Source organism: Branchiostoma belcheri, unplaced genomic scaffold (assembly GCF_001625305.1).
Source record: "Branchiostoma belcheri isolate BF01 breed outbred unplaced genomic scaffold, Haploidv18h27 scaffold76, whole genome shotgun sequence".
NCBI classification, from domain to species: domain Eukaryota; kingdom Metazoa; phylum Chordata; class Leptocardii; order Amphioxiformes; family Branchiostomatidae; genus Branchiostoma; species Branchiostoma belcheri.
The window spans coordinates 1,170,106-1,195,322 of NW_017804420.1; the positions used below are offsets into that span (position 1 = coordinate 1,170,106).

General features: G+C 40.1%; 1 protein-coding gene across 17 annotated transcripts; it reads left to right on the forward strand.

The window, feature by feature from the left end:
- Positions 1 to 62: 62 nt before the first annotated feature.
- LOC109485478 (palladin-like) lies at positions 63 to 25,168 on the forward strand. 17 transcript variants are annotated; one of them, XM_019789135.1, is made up of 19 exons: positions 1,749 to 1,850; positions 8,607 to 8,710; positions 9,701 to 9,730; positions 10,292 to 10,456; positions 10,971 to 11,055; positions 11,556 to 11,700; positions 12,016 to 12,150; positions 12,777 to 12,816; positions 13,044 to 13,109; positions 13,604 to 13,697; positions 14,092 to 14,136; positions 17,545 to 17,754; positions 18,037 to 18,192; positions 19,698 to 19,771; positions 19,969 to 20,101; positions 20,441 to 20,648; positions 21,044 to 21,206; positions 21,617 to 21,750; positions 24,337 to 25,168. In XM_019789135.1, exons 4-19 carry the CDS (start codon positions 10,377 to 10,379, stop codon positions 24,468 to 24,470), a joined length of 1,902 nt encoding a protein of 633 aa, XP_019644694.1. In that variant the 5' UTR covers positions 1,749 to 1,850; positions 8,607 to 8,710; positions 9,701 to 9,730; positions 10,292 to 10,376; the 3' UTR covers positions 24,471 to 25,168. The 17 variants fall into 17 exon arrangements, with proteins under 17 accessions (XP_019644705.1, XP_019644696.1, XP_019644694.1 ...); XM_019789136.1 differs by having other exon boundaries at positions 8,614 to 8,710; XM_019789137.1 differs by lacking the exons at positions 1,749 to 1,850; positions 8,607 to 8,710 and adding an exon at positions 104 to 122.
- The last annotated feature ends 49 nt before the right edge of the window (positions 25,169 to 25,217 follow it).

The following is a 25,217-nucleotide window of genomic DNA, read 5'->3' on the forward strand; positions in this document are numbered from 1 at the left end:
CCGAGGCTCTAGCTGCTGATTGGTCAGTACTTGTGTACCTGGGTACGAGCTCCACCATACTGCTGAGGCGTGCAAGCTGCGGTCTTCCATCGGTCAAGTCCAGAGTTTTTGTAATGAACACGGTAAACTTGATCTGCCCTGTTGTGATCGCCGTTGTTGTCTTGCAGTTGTTGTCCTTGTTTATCACTTCACATCATCAGAAGGCAGATCCATGTGGCACCTCGTTCACATATTTGTGTCTTTTGGCGCATGTGTGTCTCTGCTTTTTCCAGCAACTGAACTGTCACCTACCGAATTTTGTTGATAAACTTAATTTTGCTACACGCCAATGTAACGTTACGTATCATCGACCATGAATTATCAACTATGATGTGTAGAAAAAGGAGAAGATAGCTTTATTATGGTTTGATGGTTGAATAGCAGAAGTTTCACATCTTGTGTCAATTACCGTAACTGTTTGGGAGTGGAGGGACTGTACAGTAGTTGATGGGGGATGATATGCTGGTCTCTTGGTGGGGGAAAGTCCAGTAGTTACTTTTTATCGGTATCATCGGTTGCTTGAAGCATTGAGGTTAAACTTTGAAACAGTGATAATGCTAATGTTGTATCAAAATACATGTGCACATTGCACAGGTGAGTAAATGGATTAATGAAAAGTGTTAAAGGAGCTTTTTAAATCAAATGGGCCCTCTTCATTATTTGTACGTCCAAGAAAATCGCTCTTTATTGCAAACATGCAAGGCTTAGGATCAACGCCTATAAAAAAAATTACACATTTTTATTTGTATACGTTATGGTAATATTTGATGTTAGGGCAGGTTGAGCCAATACCAGTATTCATTTTTTACTAACATTTGAATTTTTTGATGGCTTTGAATAGATCTAACTGTTATAGTAACAGTTACATGTAAAGGATCCCAGGGGTGTCACACATTGTCTGGAACAGCACCGTCCATTGGTTGGTTGTTGAATTACCCCTTCGGAAAACAGCATTTTATTGACTGATTTCCAAACAATTGTTGTGTATGTCATGATCGTCATTTATATTTTGCTTATAATGTCATTTACATTATAATAAGACATCCAATGTCAGCTTATGCATTTTATATCTAACAAATGTAAGCATTTTTTTCATTGATAGGCAATAACATTTTTTCCTTGCTCCTTTTAGTCTGTACCCACCGGTAAAAAAACTAAATGGTACCGACCGTACAGTGTGCCTGTATCTAGAGAAAATTTATGTTCAAGTCCTACTGCAGGCAACTGTGATAGATGGTTGAGACATAGTTACATATTTGTAACATATGACACAAAACAAACAAATCTTATAGAATGCTTTCTCTTGATTGATTAATAAAAAATTATTGATTGATCGATGGATCCTTTACAGAAATAGATGTGGTCAATCAATAAGGTGTAAAATTTAACCTGAGAACTGTATCAGTGCCAATTCAAACAGCCGAACCGGGAGGTTATAACCTCCTTGGCCACACGAATAATGTCTTTCATGTGCTTCCAATACACATGTAAAATTTCCTGGCACTTTTCAGCTGATATTGCTCAGCCATACATACTATATAATTCAGTAACAGATAGTGTTCATCTCATGGCGAAGTGGTGTGTGAGAAAGATTGTCTGTGAGTGACTCATTCTGAGTACCATGCTGCCTGCATGCATCCTCCATGGAAGCCTATGGAAGGATCTGCACTAAAAATAGCCTGGGTACTGAAATAGCCTGGTGTCCCATTTGCCGTATTAGCAGGCTGGTGATCAGACTGCTGGAATACCAGGAGGGAGCTGAGTATTCCCCTGTTAGTACATTCAAGGCCTGCGCACCTCCGTACATAACGGTTTGTGGCAAATATTTTCTCTTCTTTCCTGAGGGGTTCTCTTCTGTGCAGTATAAAGATGTTTATGTAGAGTTGAAGTTCGTCAGACTTAACCCGTTACCGTACCGCTGAACTGCTGCGGGTCTGTGTGTCAGATTCGTCATCGCCATGAGTGCATGGCATCCGGAGCTGGCCTAGCTGCCAAGTGTTACATGGAGCCACACCACGTTCATGTACACAGGGTGTTGTCAGACCGCTCAATCAACAGTTTTAGTTTGCCTGTGTAGATTATCATCTGTCATGGTTAATGATCACTAGTATGGTGTGGAACTTGGTGATTTAACATCACCATTGAAATCAAAAGGGGTGACGTATTGTCAGGAATGAGCACTAAGTGCAGTCTTGGCCAGCATCCAATATCTTCTGGTACTACATTGTGGAACAGTGACTGAATGGTGTGATACAAATTGAGTGCAATATCTACTTTATTTTATAACAGTAACTGAATGGTGTGATGCAAATTGAGTGCTCAATATCTACTTTATAACAGTAAACTGTTGACATCTACAAATTGTGATACATGTATGTCCACTGTCTATACTTCATCACCTTTCCTTATTCTGCCAAATATGTCTCCTGTGATGGACAATGATAACAAAATGTCTTGTGTCAGAATCATGTTACCTGTATCCTGTCAAGAGATAATTAGGATTCTACAGTTACTGTAGCAAAACCTGTTATAATTGTAGACTAACTGATATGATGTCTCACTTATCTGCTGGTATTAATTGTTAGAAACATTTCTGACCTCAGAGTTGTTAAAATCATCTCAGGTGACATTTAGTGCATGCCAATATATAGTCCAATGACGAAAGTAAAAATCTCTCCTCCAGGTATTATTCGGGCACCTCTGTGCCAAGTGTTGGCATCTCCCAGGGCGAGACTTTAGTTATTAAGCATTGAAAAAGGAATATATTTTCTTAGACAGTTTTAGTCGAAATCATCACAATTGTCCCACTTGTTTAATATGTCACTTTTGACTTGAATGATCATTTCGGTTGGATAGGACAACAGATGGTTTTCTGACTTTTGGGCATGCCACTGACTTTCTCATGCAGTATCTCAAATGAAACTACACGTAATTATACTGATATTTTTTATAAACTAACTATATGTGCGAATGTTTCTATCACCTGGAAGTGATGAAATGGACAACAACAACATGTACTTAAGACCTAATTACTATAGTACACAATTCACCTTTATCAGTTCTTTACTGTTGTTGATACTGATAGCAGCAGATTTGTTTATGGACTGGACGGTAAATTGAAGGAGTAAGAAGGTCTCTGTTTATAAGTGGCATTGGAATGTCTCGTAGTGTTCTTGCACATGTCCATTGAACTTCAAATGGACTATGGAGGCTTGCCCTTATCAAACCAATTGGCAGCTCCAATCGCTTGTGACAGATATGCCCACAGCCACATTCCTACTGACAGGATGGAACCGGTTACAGATTTGCCTGCCATTATAGATGTAGAACCATTTTTCTCTCAGGACAAATAAAAAAAATTAGTTTTCAGCCAAAAGTCCCATCTTGTAGACATGCTTACCCCTAAAACACCTGGGTCAAAATGGAATTGATACAAGAATTAGACCAGCAAAATGGCGGACGTGCCTAGCTAAAGTCACAGCAAGCTGCTGTCTTATTGGCTAAACAGCTCATTTTGATGGACAGCCAGGATCGGTCTAAGGCTGCGGACAATGTGTGCTTTTGGATACATCAAGGACTATTGTTATAGTGACGTAATAGTGTTAATTTGTATGCTGTTTGTATTTGCTGATGATGTACAAAGCTGAAAATTATTTCCATTATTAGAAAATTTAGATACTGTATGTCATTTTGCAATTTTTGCCCTTGTTTCTATGTGAAGTTCATGGTTAACGTTCAAGGCTCTTTTCGATGTTTGCAGAATAACTTGTTGGTTTCCTTGACCTACAAGTCAGGATTTATTATGACTGCCTCATTTTTCAACATCTAAGCAAAATGGTCGACCTTCACCAAGAAGTTTGATTCATTAAATGAAACCAAGGTCAAAAGTGAAGAGAGAAGTTGGACACTGCAGTTATATGAGTCAGTTGTTATTCATAATTTCCCCCTGCCATGTCCTTGTGACCGGCTATGTGTGAGTGATAGGGGTGTGGGTGGGCTGGGGAGCTGGTATATTTGGCAGGCAGCAGCTGGGAATGTCCACACACTTGGGGTTCACAACTGGTAACCTGGTCTTTTCATTCTTAATGGCGGATGATGCGAATCGCAGCGGGCTCTTTCCTTATAAGCTAACATTCGCAGCCTTCTTTTACAGAGGAATTTGTTTGACAGCGTCTAGCCTCTTCTTTAAAAGACTTTGCAGGGTTAAGGTGTACTTACTAAGATCCTTTGATGGTGGAGAGTTCAGAACTTTAAGCCTGATGCTTTTCCAACATATTAGGCCACACCAATTTAATTTGTTGGTTCTCAGATTTTTTTCAGCAAAAATATGAAGCAACATGATTAAAAAAAACAGGCTTATAGCCCCGAATGTTATGATAGGTGCCATGCATTGATACAGCTGTAGATAGAAAGACTGAAATAACTACAAAGGCAAGGACTTTTAGGTTTTTTTCAACTGTTGTGGCCAGAATATGATTAATTTGGAACTGATTCAGGACCTGGATTTTTTTTTCAAGTCAGAAAAAATGAAAAGGCCCAATCCAAGTACCGATTGATTAATTTGGTTTGGCCTAAACTTAAGCTGTCTGATGTTCCGACAGGGCTAGAAACAGCTGAGAGTCTCACCACCACCGAGCTCTTACAAATTGTGTATAAAATTCCAAACTGTCAAGGTGGAATTTGGCTAATGATCAACTGCCCAGAAAGCATAAATTATGCAGACGACCTAATTGTTCTCGAAATATTCATGAGGTTGCTGTCACCAAGAATCAAGAGACATGTATGCAAATGAAGGCAAAATATGTATGCATGCCAGTATGGTTATGAGTACCCATACATAAGGGTATCTTTGCAAAATACATTGAGATTTGAAATTTCATTGACCTTCTCTCTGCTACCTAACCTTGCTGTAACCAATATAAATGGCTACCTTAGCTGAAGGCAACTTTAATACAGAATCTCTTGTTTATCGGTAATGTAATACTGTATTGAAAAAAAATTGAGGCATTACAAATGAATCTTGTATAATGTCCTTGAGCAAAGTACCGGTAAGGTTATTGACTGGAAATGTTGGTAAAGTATATAAAGGAATTATCTAACTAGTTTTAGCAAAGAGGTTTAAAGTTTTATATTTTTTTGTCAGCTGGGCATCGATCCCTACTGTAGTACACGTATATCATTCATGTTGTATCATCCAAGCAGGTTTTAGTACAACTACAAATTCCAGTATGGTTATCTTAGTAGAAATCTTAGATGTCTGTTTTAATGAAATACCTAGAGGTACTTATTCCAACATGGGAAAACACTATTTTTATCTAATTAAGTACAGCTCACACCGGTTTTCAATTATGGTTGTGTAGCAGGCCTGAGGGACTATACATAGTATAAGGTTTGATATATTGTAGACAACTCTTAGTGTAGGTGATCCTTGGAGATGGCTGTATTATAGGTCTAAAGCTTGGATGTTATGATACTGTCTTTGCGTAAATTGCAAATCTGTTGTCTACTTTGCAGAGGTTTAATTAAGAAAAAGGTGTAATCAATCAGGTAAGTCCAAGTTTGGGTAAGTTTCACCTTACCATGTTTTGGAAATAGTAGTGGGCATTCTTGTGTGCGCAATTTAGCTTGAAATTTTTCATCTTGTATGTTGTAGCAATGTAAGCATTGTAGGCTAATGTTTAGCATTGTTTAAAGGGGCTGACATATATGGGTCTTACATATAAGGTACTTACTGAGTTACTATTTACTTCTAATAGATGAAACAGACAGCAATTATGCAGCATTTTGTTTCTTCAGTAATGTTGAGCTTGTTGATGATTGTGTAAATGAAGATCTTGTAACCACCCTTGAGGCCGGATACTGATTGTGCCTCATTGTATAACTTGATCTTTTGTTGCTGAAAGGACTGAATGCTTCCCTCATTCTTGCCAAGATTTTTATCAGAACACTCCCGGTTTCGAAGGAACAAGTTACGCGTTAAGTGCAGGTGAACATTGTTATGTGTCATTCAAATATTTTGATGATCTTGTTAGAAACACCATAAAAGGTGTCCACTACTAGCACTATCTCCTGTCTTGCAACACTCAGTATTTACCAAGCAGCCTTGCAAAACCTCCTTTTCTGGTAGTCATTGAGAATACAACAAGTACCTTAGGCTGTTCCAAGTACGTCATTCCAAAGTACGTCAAGACTCGAGGATATGATCCAGATGGTTTGAATTCCATTTTTCTTGGCACACAAATTACCCTCAGATCTTACTATACTAACCTCTGCCAAGGAAGTTTGCTTTCTTTAAATAGCATAGCTCAAAAAGCTACATCATACGAGAAGAACAAGAAGAGTATAGGGGTGGTGCCCATCTAAATTTCTGTAGCCCTTGGGCCACACAGTTGAGCAAGCACTAGAGCAGGGGGCTAGCCCGCTGGTAGTGTTGTGTGTTTGACCTTCCATACTCTTTCTCATAGACGCTGTTTTACGTCACATATACAGGTAGGCTTTGGCTAGCCTGGGTACCATCCTCCGTAGTTTCTACTGGCTCTCGTCACTGGCTAGTGGCTTCCTCTGTTGTTAGCAGGATGAATGGATTGTGATTTTTAGCTACAGAAAACTTTTGTAGATGTCAATATTAGTACGTATGAATGTAAATTAGGCTATAATTGATGATGATAAATGATAGTGATAACATATTTACCATAGGTAAAGGATGACCATCATGGCATTTAGTAAAACAGTTGTCATCATCTCCGCTGTTACGATTCATCACTGATGAGCGATCATTATTTCTTCACCCTGGCCAGCTATATAAGGTTGGTTACCCGGGTGACTTCCACAGTGTTTTGCCGTGCTACTTTAAGTTAGAGTTTTAGTTCGATGGTTGTGTCGTTGGATGTTATGTGTAGGTAGCAAGAGGTAATTTGCATGAGGGCTCAGACCCATTGTTATGCCCTGTGCATCAGGTCTGTCCAGCAATCTGGTTTTATTTTTACCTGACCCTTTATAATATTTTGAACATTTCCCCCTAGCATCCCATTCAAGTCACCAAGGTGACCAATTATTTTGTCACACATCGTCATCACACTCACGCCACCCAACCAGCTATTCCTGTCTTGGTCCCTGGCCAGCTTTTTAAAAAAAATATTTCTTCTTGAAATAACAGAATTATAATACTGGGGTAATCTTCTTCAAGTAAAACTAATACACTTTTCCTCTATCCTTGCTGTCTGTGATGAGGGCTGTTGAAGTAATGGATGAAAATTCTGCAAGACAGAATTATTTTTGTGTCAGAAGTTTGTCTATAGTTTACATATGATTATGAGCCTCCAGACATGCTAATAATGTTGCACTTGTATTTCCAATAAATGATTTATACATCTCTGATTCAGCTAGTAGTTGATTTTGTAAACTACCCAGTCACCGGGTGATACAAAATTAAATTTAATAGTGTATGTAAAAACAATTTTTGCACAAAAGCAGAAGCTAATAGTACATTAGCTAATAGTATTTGAATTATCTTCTCAATGATTATGGAAAGTAGGTGGTATGTTAATGAATGTTTATACAGGATGGTGCTCTCAATGATATGATTTATTAAGAGAGCAGCTGCTCTGAAATAAGAAACTCTAAACTTTTAATGTCCTTTGAATCTAAACATAACTGGAGTTTGTTTTCATTCACCAGGGTAGACAGTAATCCTGAAATACTTTAGGGGCTACCTTCAGTTGATGCTCAGACTCTTGGATTGAAGAATTTCTCGATATTTTCATACCATTATGAAGGCATGTTGCTGTAAAGAAAATGGTGGACAGCTCAGATGCCACTACAACGTGACCAGGTCCTGTTCATGTTTATTTGACCTCATGCGATCCTGTTCATAGATGTTATACAGAGACTCACAGAGTATGTAATGATCACAGGTAAAGACATTAACGATGTGACACAACACAGAATCGTGCACATAGTGTATCCCTACGTGTACAACAGTATGTAACTTGCCTCCTGTTTAGGTTAACAGAACCTCCTGTTAAAAGCATCACCCCGGTCTTCGGAACAGGTTTTGGACAGCTCGACATGATTCATCCATTCTGGACATGTATTAAAGTTGACTTGTCCTACAAACCATTCTCTGTCCCACACAAATGTTTAAAAATACCAGACTTAACGGCTTGATATGGCAGATCAGCATGCCGGCCCCAGTTATGGTTGCCTTGCCTAGATCATAGCCCCTCCCTAATGGTCACATACCGAGGATACCGATCCAGTTATTCCTTTGGTATTCTTGACACTGACCAATGTGAGTGACAGGAGACCATGTTTCCGATGATAACCGTAATGTTCTAACTTCAGTTTTGTAGACAAGCAATAGTTGACGACATTTTTCTGAGTCAGTCGTTCACACGATGTGAAATTATGTGCCGCATATTCCGATGTCATGCTCAGGTGGTATGGTCATCAGGGACTATTTTGAACTCTTCTTTCTAAATAAAGACTGACAGAGAGCCGGAGTGTAATCCTAGCCCCCCACCTACTAGTTTCCCTGCTTATATTTAGGTTTATTAAGATTTGTGTAGTTTTCAGATGGCAGGGGACCAGTGAATGCCACAGAGCCGCTGTATTCCTTGGCAGAGAGTGAAAGGCTCATCATTCAAAAGCTGTAGCACTCTAACAACCTCAGGTATATCATGTTGTCCTGTATCTTTTCCTTTGGTGATCTCTGTCAGAGAACATGTGTGACACGAGGCATTGATATATGCAACATTTGTAAATGGCATAATGGTGGTGAAATTCATATGTCTCTGTTGTGTAGCTAGTAGCCATCTGATTTTCAGTTTATATCTCTTTTATCTGTATTGAGTGGGTATCATGTGTAGTATTCTGTGATTCTGGCCAAATTTCTGTCATTCTTTTTGTAGTACCCCCGGTATGATTTGATACACTGTTTTCCCAGCTTGTCCCTTTGAGTAACCAAAGTCAGTGGTCATGCTGTTCTGAAATGTCAGCTATTGTAATGATAGCGTGGCTGAACAGATCTAGGGGGTATTAAAGCCTGCAAGGTCTTGGGAACAAATGTTCAAATTTTAGGACTTTTGTAGGAATTTTAGACAGATTATTTTCTATTACTTGTAGGAGAGGGAGTCTTTGATCTATGATTGCATTTCAACAACCCTGTTGTTTTGTATCAACAAGATAAAAGTTCATCATTCCTTTACTTGTTGCACCATATTCAGGATGCTACTGCTGATTCATAATGATAATGAATTGTTTGATACATTTTTTCACATTTCTTCACCGTGTTTACATTTATCGTTAATGATATGGTTGCTACTCTCCAAGCAGATGTTGGATGGGACCAGTTCTAATGTGCCCCATTTCCATTATTGCATTAATAAATTTTCAGCTGGCCTATCCATTGACTATTAGAAAACTGGACAAGGTCACACAACCTTCTCATCCAACAGGCTCCATCCAACCTCTGCTTGGAGCGTGAGGATGTCGCTTCATGTATATGATAAGAATATAATCATTTTTGCATCAAAACATGTTTGCAGATGGCCACTTACATGTAGCAATGCTAGCTTCCATGTAGATTGTACATCAATGTAAGACTAACCTTTCCACCGTCATATTAACTTTCTGTTTTTGTTGTTGCCTTTGCTTGATGCAGGTCTAAGGCTCTAAGCATGTCTGGGCAAACGTAAGTAAGAGCTGCATATCTTCCACGATGTAACAATTGCTAACTGTACTCATGCCTAATCTCCAAGCAGATGCTCAGGGGGAAATCAAAACATTTTTTGGCTGTACCATTGTTCTGTGTGTCATGTCAGAAAAATGTGACAGCCAAAAATATATTATGCTTTTCTGTTCCGATATCTGCTTGGAAATTACTCATGCCTTGATGATGATGATGTGGAGAAGCATGGCTGTGCTCAACGCTCTGGTGTGGTGCTCCTGTATCTACTCTAGATCAACAGGTTGGTCACCAGTGCCTTCTGAAACTCTATGATGGGAAATATTGCACCAAATCTAACACTCCAAGCTAGAATGCCTCTGTACGAAGACTTCATTGATTGACCAAGTCCCCAGCATTCAGCATCATGCCCATTTTTCTTTTTTTTTGCCCCTTTTTTCTCCTTCATCCACAGTACTCAGCCCTTCATACTAACCAAGAAGCCAGTAGGAGGCCCAAATACTAACTGCCTTTTTGGACTGTTCCCTTTAAAAGTAGTAAACTTTGAATGCATCATCTGAATTTCAGAAGGCAAGAGTCCCTGTAGCTGCATAAGGTGACTTGGAAGTGTGGTAAAATTGCTGTTGACATTGGCCATAATCATCCCACTGTCATGACCTCATCAGACACAGAAATAGATGTGGACACCACACCTGAGCGTGGCGTGGCTGATTTAAGGGGCTATTGGAGCAGGTAGGGTGCCACTTCACCAAGCATTAACAGTACTGGCTTGCACCATTGAGTAAAGCTTGGCCAAGGATGGAGCTCCAAACCACTACATATATGTAACGTTAGCTTTGCATAACTGCAATGTGATTCCACCTTTCCATTTTACTGTTGGATTCCAGTGTTCCTCATAAGGCCATCATGTGTACATGTGTGTAGTACTTCATTATCTGTGTCTTTGAGCTCAATAGACTTCATGTTCAATGTTTGTGGACAACTGATGCTCAGATATTACAGCTGCTCTGTTCAGTAGCAACTGGTCAGCAGTTGACATCAACAATTTGCTGGACATCTGGACAACAGGCAGATGAGCTACAACACATTACGACAACACCGATGACTTTTATGACTGTTCTCTGTTCAAACATACATTGTACTACTAGTACTAGTATCTTAGGGAGTGCACTAAGGCTTGACTCCAGGCTACTGCTCTCTCTGTGACAATTTTAGTTTCGCTTCATTATTGTACTTCTGCGAGCAGGGCAACAGACTCACCTACTGGAGAAATGGCTGAACAACCAAGGAAGACCAGACCTGGGAAGTTCACTCCTCCCACCTTCAGTAAGGTTAGTAGCATTTTATATTCTGTAAATTTGTAAATCTTACAATATGTGCTAGTAAGCAAAGAGTTAGTCTGGCACTGGACTAGCCAACCTGAACCCTCCACACTGGTGTAAAGAGCCAGAATGCATTGTCTGGGGCTTGTAGTAAGAATGCCAGGGTGGTGCTGAACTGGTGCCCAGCAGGAAAAAGGAAGAGGGAAGGCCAAGCAATGACTTGGGAAAGGAAAGTTGAGTGGAACCTTGCAGAGATGGGTTGTAGATGGGAGGGGGCACAACAGACAGTACCATAACATCGGACAAATTACGAGGTTATACATTGTGTCCTTGGGAAAAGCACTTTACAAAACATAATTTCACAAACTTTGGTTGGGGAGGTAAAGCTGGTGGAAGAAGCGAAATGAGTTCCACCCTCCAATACCGTGCCCTCAGGACACGGTAGACTAACAGCCCACTGCTCCAGAAAGGCCATTGGACTACCTTTTACTTTTTTTAATGTTGTGCAGATCCTGGACTTGGAGATCTCAGGAATGGAGGGCCACCCGTTGGTGCTCGAGGTGAATGTAAAGGGCACCCCCCTCCCCCAGGTCCAGTGGTTCCGAGAGGGCGCACCCATCCAGAACAACCCTGCTTTCACTGTGGACCAGACTGGTATGTGGCTGACATTACTGTCTTGTTTAAGGTTGTATTTGTGCATTTAAGGATGACATCCTGTAGTCTGTGTAACGCAAACTCTGCCGTCCGCGGCTTTAGTGGCCCCTCCCCACGGGGGGCGGCTGGATGTTGGGCGGCCGGCAACTCTAAAACGATTTAATCAGGCTAACGTCCTGTCTATAGTTTTCAATTGTTGTGTCGGAAAAGACATCGTTTGCAAACATCCCACGAAAAACGTGAAAAATCTGGGTTTTGCACAGGCACAGTGTGTTCTACTGATGTGCTTAGCTGTATCAGTTAACAATGTTACAGGTGAAGTGTGTACCCTGGTCATTGCTGAGGCATACCCCGAGGATTCTGGGAACTACACAGCCACCGCAGCCAACTTCTACGGCAGCCAGTCCTGCCAGGCAATCGTTACCGTGAAAGGTCAGAAAGAACTTGCTGGTATGATTATTCACTCAATACATTCATGGGCAAAATCATGCAGTAGAAAGAAGTAGGTAGGCTTATTTTTTTGAATAAGGTATGCATTTATGCATTTTCTTCATGACAGAGACCAATGTGCAATGGCCAAGTGGGTAGAGTGATGGCTTTGCATTCGGTAGGTCGTGAGTTTGATCCCCAGCAGAGTCATTTTTCTCTGCTTAGCACTCAGCATTTAGTGAGAAAGAGTACTGGTAGATTAGCCCCTGCTGTAGTGATTAAATTACTGTTTGGCCCAAGGGCTATTGAAATGGAGATGGGCACTGTCCAATGCACCTTCTACTACTAACATTTATGACAAACTGCAGTATACATGTAACATGTTACAATAATTATTTATACACAAATTTCCCTTTATTTCCATACATTGGCACTACATGTATATTGATTGGTATGTATTATAATTTATATGATATTGAATACTACAAATGTAACGTTACATGTACCATTGTCAGGCAGCAGGAAAAAGGATAGGGATAGCCATTCAGTATTTAAAGACCCTCTGGCTGTGCTTTAAAAATTGTAGATATTGAAAATAGTTATCTTTGGATATTACTAAAGAAAACTTTTGAAAACTTTTTTTCCAGGCAAAGATGATCCAGGTTACATCCCACCTCCACCAGCCAGGTAGGTTAGGCCACAGTTCTAAAGGAACATGTTGTTTGGAACTTAACTCACATGGAAGACTGAGTTATAAACATTTGTACCTTTCTTTGTTTCGTACATTCTGGTACTTCGACCTGGAGTGTCAGGCTTAGTGTATACATTTTTCCTAGCATCAAGCCATGTACTCTGTTTGCTTATACAGACTGTATTTCCCTTTTTTGACATCGTTGTGTTTGTTATTTTGATAGTAACGGACCTGCTGTACTGCCAGACACACCACTCCCACCTCCCCCTGCCAATGTCCAGCCAACCAGGTCAGCCACACTAACATACATTTTGTACATGCATACACTTATTGTACATCATTATCATACATGTACATGGCCTCCAGTAGTTGGTACTGGCCATAGATTTCATTGACCGACTGTCACCTTCTTCAAGGACAAAGATGACTTGTTCTGATTCCTACTGCAGCTAGGTGTCACTGCTGCAATGTCACAAATGCGGTCCCGAATGCGGTATAACTTCATAGTGTCAGATTATGAAAACTACATCAAACAAGCTTTGATGTAATTTTCACAACTACCGGGGTAGGAGGAACTAAATTCACATAATGGCAGTACAAACCAGAACTAGTCGTTGTTGCTCTGAAGAAGGTAACAGACAGTCACTGAAACATTGGATGTGAAAACCCACTTGTTGTTGAATAAAGAACCTTCTATACAATTACCAAATGTACAAAAATGTAGTTTTCTGCTGACCGAAAGTCCATGATTTCCATTTGACTCTACGACTAACTTGTTTCCAGTGGCCTGATGGATGACCTGCCTCCCCCGCCGCCGGAGGAGGAGAGGAAGGGTCCTGATGCAGCTGTGAGGGCGCAGCAGACTCGTGTGACAGACGTACGTACATGCAGTAAGGGGTGCAGTACTGGCACAGGTGTAAGGGGGCTCTGCTACATAAACCACTGCTCTTTGAACAACGCCTGGAAAAAATGTTGTGTTTAAGGTTAATGTTACAGTCCTTAAAAAAATGGGGTAGGTAGGTAGGTAGGTAGGTAGGTAGGTAGAGTTCTATTAGTTTTCTTCCTTTTAAATTTTGGCTACCAGGTATCCAACAAGTACAGTTGAACAATGTAAAATTGATATGCATCAGGACAAAATTTTATGTCAATTCCCAAAAAAGAATAGGGTTGGTAACAGTCTGGCACCAGATTCAGATTTTCCACCTTTGAACCTTTGCCTGGTATTCTTTTGTTTTTTCTTTTGTTTTTTTCATCATCATTTGTTTTTTTAGGAGTACCATGATCGTTTGAGGAACCCTCCACCTGCACAGCAGGAGGTTAGTCACATGCATGTATCTACCCAGGAGAAATTAGTACTTAGTACACAATGCGGCATTGCCATTAAAAGTTGTATCTTCACAATATACAAATGCTTAACTGCTATGGAAATGCTAAGTAGTTATAGTTTATCTTTGTGTGTGCAAAGATCAGTGTTCTTGCAATATCAACATGACTAGAAATAAGCATTGACTTTTCTGTTGTAAAAGGCTTTGAAAAGTATGTCTATAATTACAACTGACTGTGCAGTGTTTAAGGTGGAATTGTTCTGTGTTTGTGTAGTTAGTAGCTTTATAGACTGTTTGTCTTTACTGTCTTTTTTAAGCCTTTTAGAATCAGCAGCAAGACAAAAACTACATGTAGTTACAGGTCCCTATTCTAATTGTTATAGTATTTGACTGTGTTCGGAATGTCTTTGTCCAGTGCAACTTGGAAAATCTTATATAGATTTCTCAAGTTGATTGTAAATGTCTCGTAAGAACAGGAAGAATGGGCGAGATTGCAGCTTCTGAGGGGTTTCCAAGTCCCTACCAAGCAGGTTACCCAGCTTGCTTGTAGTTACATGTACAACACACATGTATACTACATTGTAGTTTGAAACAATAGTCGAGGAATTCATGCATGTCAGACACTGAGCTTTCTCATCATACAGGTGTGGTATTTCTACTGTACATTTTATCATAACAAACACCCATCAGAACATAGATATCAGCTACTAGGGTTTGCTGGTTGGGTTCCTGTAGAGTAGTGGCCATGGTGCCAGCCTGTGTTGTCTACTGTAATCTTTCATGTAGATCTAGACTAAGTGTTTTTCTTACAGCAGTGTTAAGAACAACTTAAGACTATCCTTAGACTAATAATATCTATAAGCTACCTCATTTTCTTTATATGTGGAAATAATCATTTTTCGGCTTACAGATTTATATTGTTTTACCAGTAATTGTTTTCTCCCAAACTCGAGTTAGTTATGGTCCACACTATTTGATTTTTCACAAATTCATAAGTTGTTTTCTTATCATGTCATACGTGTAAATAATCAACAGTCATCTTTCAATTTTGCAAGAATAATACAGGGTAATAGTTTTAACTTGTTGCTGTTTTTGGTTTGAGCATGACTTGGAGATTTGCAGGATGATGATGAAAAAGAAAGGTGCAAGCTGTATAACTTAAAAGTGTCAGAGTATGAAAACTAAATCAAACAAGAATTCCGAGATTTCATACCTCCATGAAATATGGGCTTGATATGTAAATGTAAATTTCTTCTTTAATTATGCAAATTACCTCTGCATTAACATGATATATGCATCATGATGTATGTTAACTTTTGATTAAGTTACAGATGTCCCAAGTATGACATTCCCATCACTCATCATTAAGAAATCATAGAATTTTTGCATAAATTATGCAAATTAGGTCATCATTTGCATAATTAGTATCTGCCTGCCATAGGTTACATACATTTCATGCATGAAAGTAGTATAATGCAAAACACTGTAATTATAGAATTTCCTCATTAATTATGCAAATAAAGTCCTCATTTGCATAATTTGCATTTAATCATGTACATCTCTCTCTCAGCTACCTACACACCAAAAATTATGAAAATATGTTGTTCCTATCTGGACTTATTGGCTTTTAAACATTTCGCCAGAAAGTGCCCTGCAGTTCCAGAACAAGCTGCTAGGGGGACCAAACTCACACCAATTATTCCTGACAGGATAAGCTATCTATCACCAAAACATCAAGACCATAGCTTGTTCAGGACAAAAAATACAAAAACCGGAAGTTCTGCTGCAGTACCAAGGTCATCCACCAGGAGGCCCATATTTGACCCTGACCTTTGTATGTCCAAGACTTACCAGCACACCAAATATCATCGCAATCCATAAAGGCGTTCTGAAGTTATGCTGACCACAAAGTTGCGGAAACACACACAGACAGACAGACACACACACAGACAGACAGACATACAGACAGACACGCCAAAAACAATACCTCCATTTTTCATGGAGGTAACAAGCTTTGATGTAATTTTCACAACACACATGTAGGAGGAACTAAAGTAATGATAACAAGTGCAAATTAGTGCTGTTGTGGAAGAGGGGGTGTATATCCCATGAGTATGCCAATCATTTTTCAGGAGCATTGTATATTTTCAGTGCACCTACGCACGACATGCAGGTGTTTTCCATTTCCACAGTTATCGGGCTGTAGACAGGATAACTGTGGGAGATTGTGCTTATCTGTTGTCCATTGTGTTTTCAGGAATGTGAGAGAATGTGATTGTGAGCTTGCTGCCATGACAGTGAAGATCACATGTGTCATACCATGCATGCCTGACATTGGAGCAGGAGGCACAACTAACTAGCATGGGCCTGTATATCTTCACACACTTGTGGAATATGATATAGTGCATGGCATGATCTGCTTTGCTTGGCTCCGCCACCACCGCTGACAGAATGGTAAGCACATCAAAGTTTACACTGTACAACTGTCCGCTCTAACAGACCTTTGTCAGTGTACATCCTAAACCTCTTTTTTTTTCACCTTTTAGCAAAAGGGGAAAGTACATAACTCTCCTGTCAGGATGTCTAGATGTGATGATCCTTTACAGGAATTGATATTGTAGCATAATAGTAAATTGTGAGTCTCTTCCAAGATCCTGACCTATAGGGACTCTTCACTTTTATCAGTATATAGGACTCATAGGTCTGGCACTGGATATTATACACTATACCAAGCAGTCCTGCTTCTTCTTTTGAAGTCTTGTAAATTACTAGGCTCCATTAACAACAGTCTTCTTGTTGGAGTAGTTGTGAAATACAATGTATACGATAGCTCAGGCTCAGTCTGTCAGAAATGCAAAGCCAGCAATCCAATTTTTTGATAGGTTGGAGAATCCACGTCAGTTGAGATAGATCAGTGTGAATATAGATTGGAATTCAAGCAGTGTGTTGTGATCTAGTGGCCAGAAAATTGTCCCTAGAACTACCCGGTATGCAAAGGCCAATGTACATGTAGGTAGTATAGGTGATACAAAGTCATGTGTCATTCTTTACATCACTTGGCATTGCCATAGTAGGAAGGATGTATTTGTTTTTTCAGTAAAATGTCTCAAAGGGCTTCCCTGACCAGGTTATTGTGCTTCAATACTACATTTCTGATGTAGAAGTCAGATATCAAACAACCCATAACCCAAATCTTTTATAACAGTATAAAAATACTCATTTTGTTTGGAGATAATAAGATTTCACCTCTGTTGGTCCAAATCTCCTTCATAATCCAGTTTATTGATTTAGTTCTCCTAGCTTTGGTTGTGCTTGTCTGTCTATCAGCCAGTTGTTTGGTACACTAGTATCTCTTGTTCTGTAGCCCGTGTCAATGACCACATGTCTTGAACCATGTAGGAGTTCAGAGTGTCTGGTTTTGAAGAGCGTCTGATGAGGGAAATAGAGCATCGTCTGGAGAAAAGTGTAGATGCAGTGGGCGTGTTTGAGAATGTGCCACAGGCCCAGTGGCGGGCCCCCATGTTTGGCAAGAGGGTTCAGAACTACAAGGTGTTGGAGGGAGGAACTGCCAGCTTCAGTTGTCGTGTGGTGGGACTACCGACTCCCAAGGTATGGCGGCCTCTCATCCTGTCCTGCCTCCTTTGGTGTGCTGCATAAGCTCAATAAAGTTAAAACAAAGAGGAAAATAAAAGCATGGCTGTATCATGTTAAAGAAAAAAAAACAAAGGAAAATGCATCCTAGTAATGGATTATAAAATATAGCTCTTTTAACAGAAATGATAGCAAGAAGTAGGGACAGCTCTAAAAGCAGACTCAAAACTTGTGAATAAAGTGATGACTGAATACCTTGTAGTTAATACAGAAGTTTGTTGTGTGATGCCTTCCTTCCAGATATACTGGTTTAAGGATGGGCAGGAGATCCCTCCTGACTCAGAAAAGTACTTGATGCAGAGTGCCCCTGATGGCACTTGTTACTTACACATCCCTGATGCCACCCTGCATGTGGAGGGACAGTACACTATCATGGCAGTCAGCCCTGCAGGAAAGGTGAGGCGTGTGGTCGCCATAGTTCATCACACATTACAACACTTACAAGAAATCATAGATTTCAAACTTTTGGTATATAGGTACATTTTTTGTTAACGTCATCTGGCTATTAAAATCATCTGTTAAACAGCTCTCATAAAATTTTGCCAACTAAACATTCCTACCTCAACTACATCAAACACAATTTTCCTCAATAATCTCTTTGTAGATTAATGACTCTCTGCTCTCTCTACTGATACTCTTTGTGACTGCTTCTTACCAGTCCATGTTGCCCATACACCAGCACATCAACCAAAAAGACCTTCAATAATTACGTAAATACATTAGAACTGTATTTGCCACTGTGTTTGCCACGTGCCGGATGTAACTATCACAAGTTTTCCATGTAAAGAAAAGTCTATGTGATCGTGACTGGCATTAGGACTAGTTCTTCTTCACCTGTATCATTTTGTGTCTTCTTGTCTCCTTTCATAGTGTCATGGTCAGGTTGTGCAGCTTACACAGTCTTTAAGTTTAACCTATCTTGGTTGTGTTGCCTTAGTCACTAGCGACATTCATTCAATCTTTCTCATCTTTTATCATGGTGTCAGCTGTAAGTTTGGTGTTACATCTGTCTGCCTTCATGTAAGTGTTAGTCATCCTAATGGCGAAATGGCTGCTTCTTGTGCCTTTTGCTTACTGTGTTGCACATCTTTCTGTCCATTGTCTCTTTTTTTCAATCATCATACTTAGATAGAAGTTAGAACACATGTCTTTTTTCATAGTCTTTGTAACTTTTATGGCACTCACCTCCTTGGTTTTACTGTCTGACGTTAGTTTGTGTCACATGTAATTTCTGACAACTTCATACTACCCTAGCCCACTGTCTCAAGATATCTATAAGATCATGTATCTTCAGATAAAGACTTACAGTGTAACTTATGATTTTACCTGAATATAACTGGGCATCGTTCTATTCCTGAAACAGTTTACATATTTGTGCTATCCTAAGTACTACCCCGATAGTACTAGTAGCTAGTCAGAAAGCTTTTTATCTTTTTTTCTCTGCAATGTTTGTTATTAAGTTATACTCTAATAGTCAGATAAACTAACAGTCAAATGCCCCTGTTAAAAAAAGGATCATTAGGTAACTCTGTAACTAAGTACTTTGTTTAGTCCTTCTCTTTTGAGGACTTCCCTTTTTGTCTTTAGCTGGGTTTTTATGCCTCGCAAATTTTTCAGAAAAATGCAAATGATAGTTTTAACTGTCTATAATATCAAGTTAGCCTGGGTACCATCCAGATTTTGTTGCGGAGCATTGTTGCAGAGCAAAAATCCGGATGGGACCCAGGCTAATATCAAGTAAGATAAGGTGGAAAATTTCCTTTTATCCAAGTTTTGTGTCACTGATAGAACACTAGTTTGTAGGATGCTGTAACAGTGACAAACCAAGCTGCCTAGTTCTGTGTTGCTGTTAGTGGTTACCCCCCCATTCAGTAACTGATGTTGTTTGTGTTTGGGTGTAGGCGAGTGCTACAGGGATGCTGAAGGTGCAAGAGAAGAAGGCTGCGTACGTGAAGCAAAGTACACCAGTGGCAAGGTAAGTCTGGGGACAAATCTCATCATCACTAAGTATCTTAAAGGCACCCAAATGCAGTATCAGTGCATTGATACTGAAAATACTAGTATTCTTGATAAGGCAATCTGTTAGCCCATTTGCATCATTATTTCAGACTTTAGGCACCGCCCTATGCACCATCTGGTGTGGCTAAACCATTTTTTTTCATTCACTTACAGGGCTGCACGCACCCAGGCTCGTGACAGGGAGGACTTGAGGGGCGTGGCAGAGAAAAACTACAGGCCAAACTTTGTACAGGTGCCGGAGGAGACCAACGCCAAGGAGGGAGGGCTCGTTCGTTTGGACTGTAAGGTAAGCGCTCATGCTATTATTAAATGTACTTCACCCTGATATACACAATGTAGTGCTGCCATGCATCCATACAAGGCTGTATGGGTAGGGGTGTGAAGCCTGCTATCTCTGATTATCTTGATAAGTATGCTGCATAATCTTTAATATGGAGGTGTGGCCGTCCTCAAACATAGGATCTCTGGCTTTATGTCTCATCCGAGAAAAAAATGTACTCGAAATAGGTGTAAAGTGCACAAGGTCACAACAATGGGGCCTGCCAGGGATTCAAACCCAGAACCTTCAGATTCTCATCAACACCCCTAACCACAAGACCACCTTGCCACCTTGTTTGTATTCCAGGTGACCGGCCTGCCATCCCCTGACCTGGTGTGGATTCGTGAGGGCAGCCCGCTCAGACAGGACAGTAACCACAAGATGATCGTGCGTGAGAACGGGGTTCACTCCCTGCTCATCTCCCAGTGCAAGGCCAGCGATGCAGGAGACTACACCTGTGTGGCCACCAACAAGGCTGGCCAGGCTGAGTTCACTGTTACCTTGAATATCTTGGGTAAGTGAGGCCGTACAAAGTGAACTCAGTCTGATATTTGCATTTTCCAGGGGATATTTTGGGGCATTTTTGTAATTCAACTCAACACATTTTTGGAGATGAGACCTAAGTTGTATTTTATCAACCATGTGTAGTAATGTGAATTAAGTTTTTTATAGAGCATTGCCTCTGTATTGCTGTCAAATCGGCAAGCAGGCATCAGATCAAGCGGTCATGGGTTTGATTCCTTACATTCCTGACTGGACACTGGACAAGGATTGGCTTTGTCTTCCAATACCATGCCCAGGACACACAGGATCATCAACCCACGGATCCTATGGCCTGCAAAGGCTTTGGGACTACAATTATCTTTTTACCTCAGTGTGATGTTTTTTTTTTCGTTAATTGAATCTCAGTGGAGGCCCAGGCTGTTGCTCCTACATGGGTGCAGAAGCTGAAGAACACAACTGTGAAGGAGGGCGAGCACGTCAGGATCTTCTGCACTGCCGCCGGAGACCCTGTTCCCTACGCCATCTGGAAGAAGGACGGCATCGGCCTGACAGACAAGAGCGGCTACAGGTTACTACAGATTTGCTTTTTTCTATAGGGAATATTATGGTCTTCAGGAAGGTAATCAATGCTTAAAGACACTTAACATACTGTGATTGTGCAAAACCCGTAATGTATTGCACATACAATTTGTAGCACTTCTTCAGAACATTTTGTATTCATATATCTGAAGATGGCATACCATCTATATTTTTCATAAAATATATCGTCTGCATCAGGCAAACTTCTTATGCAACATTGACCAAACATCCAACAAAAAACTTTCTGTCAATGGGCCAATTATGATGAATGTAATAGGGCCCTATGTATGTGAAGTTGAAACATATTGTGGTCATTATATCTATTTTATACTTGCTTGCTCCCGGCTGTACAGGCCGACAATAGATAGATACCTGTTTTGACCTCTTTTAATCCTCTAGGCTTGGCACAGATGGCCAGGGGACGTTCTTCCTGGAGGTTGACCACGCTAGCAAGGCGGACGCCACCTGGTACACCTGTTCTGCCCACAACCAGGCTGGCAGCATCATGTGTACAGGCAAAATAGTTGTGCAGAGTAAGTAGGAGTTCTACACAGTCATGCAGCATGGCAGTCATCCTAAAGCCATGGCTACCTGCCCCAGCTTTATCCATACATGGCCTTAATTTTCCTCGTAGGTTTTCATAGCCTCACTAGATAAAGAAAGTACAATTATCAGACAATACTTGTTACATAAATAGGATAGTTCTTGAAACTATTACAAGATACTGTTGTAACATTTTTCTTACTTCATACCCCTCCCCCTATTGATTCTTCTTGAAACATAATTTCATCCAAGATCAGGCTGGAACGTCTTTTGCCAGGCATGATGGTGGTGAAAGAATACTTGAGCACTCTTACCTTAGCAACAACCAAAGCAAATGCAGACCAAATTTGTAAAGATTGGACTGTCGCCCCATAATTCTTACCAAGTCACAGCATACATTGTCAATATGTAATGGTAGGAAAATTGATTTGTGAAAGATGCTATCCAAGTGAAAACTGGTGCAATGTAGATTCATACTTTCTCATTTTGTGTTCCAAACTAAGTACACAGAATGTATAATGATGTAGGATTACATGGAACAATGTTAGCAAGATATGTAGTGATACAAATTACATGTAATTCGTTCAGCTCTCTACTCTACTCTATCATACAAACACACATTTGCATGCATACTAGTACTTCGGCTTACATTTGCACCCCAGCAGTGTACAAGTCTGCTGTATAATTGCAGGTCACACAAGAAAGCAAATTTAGTAATGGTCACACAAAGTTGGAGCTTTCAACATTACACACATCTTGTTATCAAGCTCTATCGCACAGTACCTACATATTGTATGATGCACATTCTTTGTGGTCATATGCTTGGCTATTAGAATGCAGGGAAAGTTTAGGGCTTGGGGCACTGGTCTTGGAAAATGCTTCAGCAAATGGCTTGTACAGGGCTTGTATAGCTTTGAGGTCCATCAGTTTTACAGGTGTTGTAAGTCACCCTGTTGGACTAAACATGTATACCACGTCACTTCCAGTACCACTTGTCAATCAGAAAAAATCCGAACAAAAGTCGGGAAAGAGGTTCTACATGTTCTAGCGGTAGCAGAAAAATGAAGACAGACCGCCGTCAGCTTACATGGGTAAGTTTAGACATTTCCGCTTCTGAGGCATCCGCTCGGCGTCACCCAAACTGTGTGCCTTCCGCTTGTGGCATATCTACGCACCCCTCACCCAAGCTGTTCTCATTTAGGCATCGTAGGCTGCTCTTCCCATCCCTCCTTACAAATGTATACTGTGACTTGGTAAGTACCCTAAAATTACCCCAATAAGTGAAACATCCTAGATAATTACATTGTATGCTGCTAGTTATTGAGAGATAGATAATCAATTTATCCCTTCACCCTTAACTTTGACCAGTGCAACATGGCCTGCATTTGCCAATGCATCTCAACGGTGCTCTATTAAAATTTGCTGCTTGCAAATTTAAAAAAAAATCCCCTATTCATTCAGCATGTATAAGGCTGTTTCAGAAGAAAAAACTTTTATTTTTTCAACAACACACCTTATTTTTCTCTACACATAAATGATGCCATTCAATAGATGATGTCATCTGCACACTTTTTATAACTTGTGTAGTGGATATCTTTTAAAATCACACTTAAGATTTTCAGAGAAGGTTGAAGCAACAGAGAATTTTTGTCAAATACATGTATATGTTGTATATTAGTCCTTTTAGTTAACAAAATATTTCCATGGTCATCTCATGCAATCTGCTTGGTGATTAGGCTGTTTTACTTATAGATTTTGCTAGCCTATCATAATTTAGTTCCTGTCCATTGTATATACACTGAAAGTTACTGTAACAGTATCTTTCAGTCAGAACCATTGAAACCTTCCACCCATGGAGGAATGTCATGCAATTATCCCCTTACTCCATAGATTCCACAGGATTAGATTGAAGCATATTATTTTGTAACTTGGCAATCAAGGAAAGACTGATACAGAAAAATGCTGCACATAAATAAACCCCCTGTCGTACATTGAGAACCTTCAACCAACCACTATCCAACCAAGTTCGGGAGCTGTCTGACCAGATTTAGGCTCATATTGGGCTATGTGTGACAGGAGGCTTAAAACCTGCCCAATGTTCCCTTAGTTTGTTCTTACAATTGCAGCATCTGCAGAGTACATTTAGTGTGTTAACCAGGGATACTCTCAGTAAACTGTTATGTTACACCACGAGGCAACTCACTGATTGTGTAGAATAATGAACAATTTTGTACACTTTTTTGCTCTGAAAATAGCAAAAGAAGTCCCAATGTATACAATTTTGGCCGGGGCACCATCCTGGTTAGTTACATCTGCTCCCACAGTGACTGTGGGAGTAGACATAAACTAACCAGGATGGTGCTTGCCACTGCTTGGGCTAATACAATTTTAAAATGTATGCCAAAAGTGTGAATGAAGTTCTGTGGGCTTATGTCCCAAGTACCCCCCAGTGTTACTTCTTGCATTTCTACATCTTTCCCAGCTAGGCTCCATTCGCCTATCAGCCAAGAATTCCATCATCATCTCCACTTATCCCTTCTGTGTTGTTATTTGTGCTTGTTTTGTTGTTTTTCTAGGCCCCTGGGAGTCCCAGAAGCCACAACAAACAAAGATCAAGACTCCAAAGAGATACGCCAACCTGCCTGTGGACATGCGAGCCTCGCACCAGACCAAGACTGCCATGATGAACGAGTCTGGAGAAGACCTGTAAAAAAAATGGACTGTCCACAGTCTCAACTCTCTACTGCTGGCTAACTGTTATGTCCTTATGTTACGTTAGACCCTCCTAGTTATAGATGTCATGAACATTGCTATCACAAGGCAAATGTCTAATTTCTATAGCCTATATAATGTGCAAGAGATATTTTGAAACATAGGATAAATTTGCGAAGAAGCTGGATGCCATACACTTAGAATGAAAGCAAAGCAATAAAATGGTACTAAATATTTTATAGGCATTTGTAGTTTTGTATTGAATTTAATGTTCCAGGTTAGCAGAAGTTGTTCATGATTTAGAGTTGTGAAAATGATCCCTTTCTCAATTGATTACTCTAAAAGATAAGTACTCTCAATATTAAGTACATTGTGGTTTGTTTTTGTGTGATTTCATATTACAGACAAAACAGTGAAAACGTAGTTAGCTGAGGCATGCTGCAAGATATGCTTAATGGCTAATCTAGTTAAAAGGTGGTATCTTCAGTGGTATAACAGGAGGGGCATTCTAAATGGTAACTTCATATGTAATGTTACACTTACCGTTTTATCATGTATCCATCTGCTTGAGCAAGTATCAGTAGTATCCAACAGTATTAATCATGTACCTATACCTTTCCTTTGTAGGTGTGCTGTAAAGAGAATAATTGTCACTGTCAGTAAGAAATATCTTCTCACTTTGAAAGAAGTGAATACACCTAAGGCCACACCAATTTAATTTGTTGGTTCTCGGATTCGCCTCTTC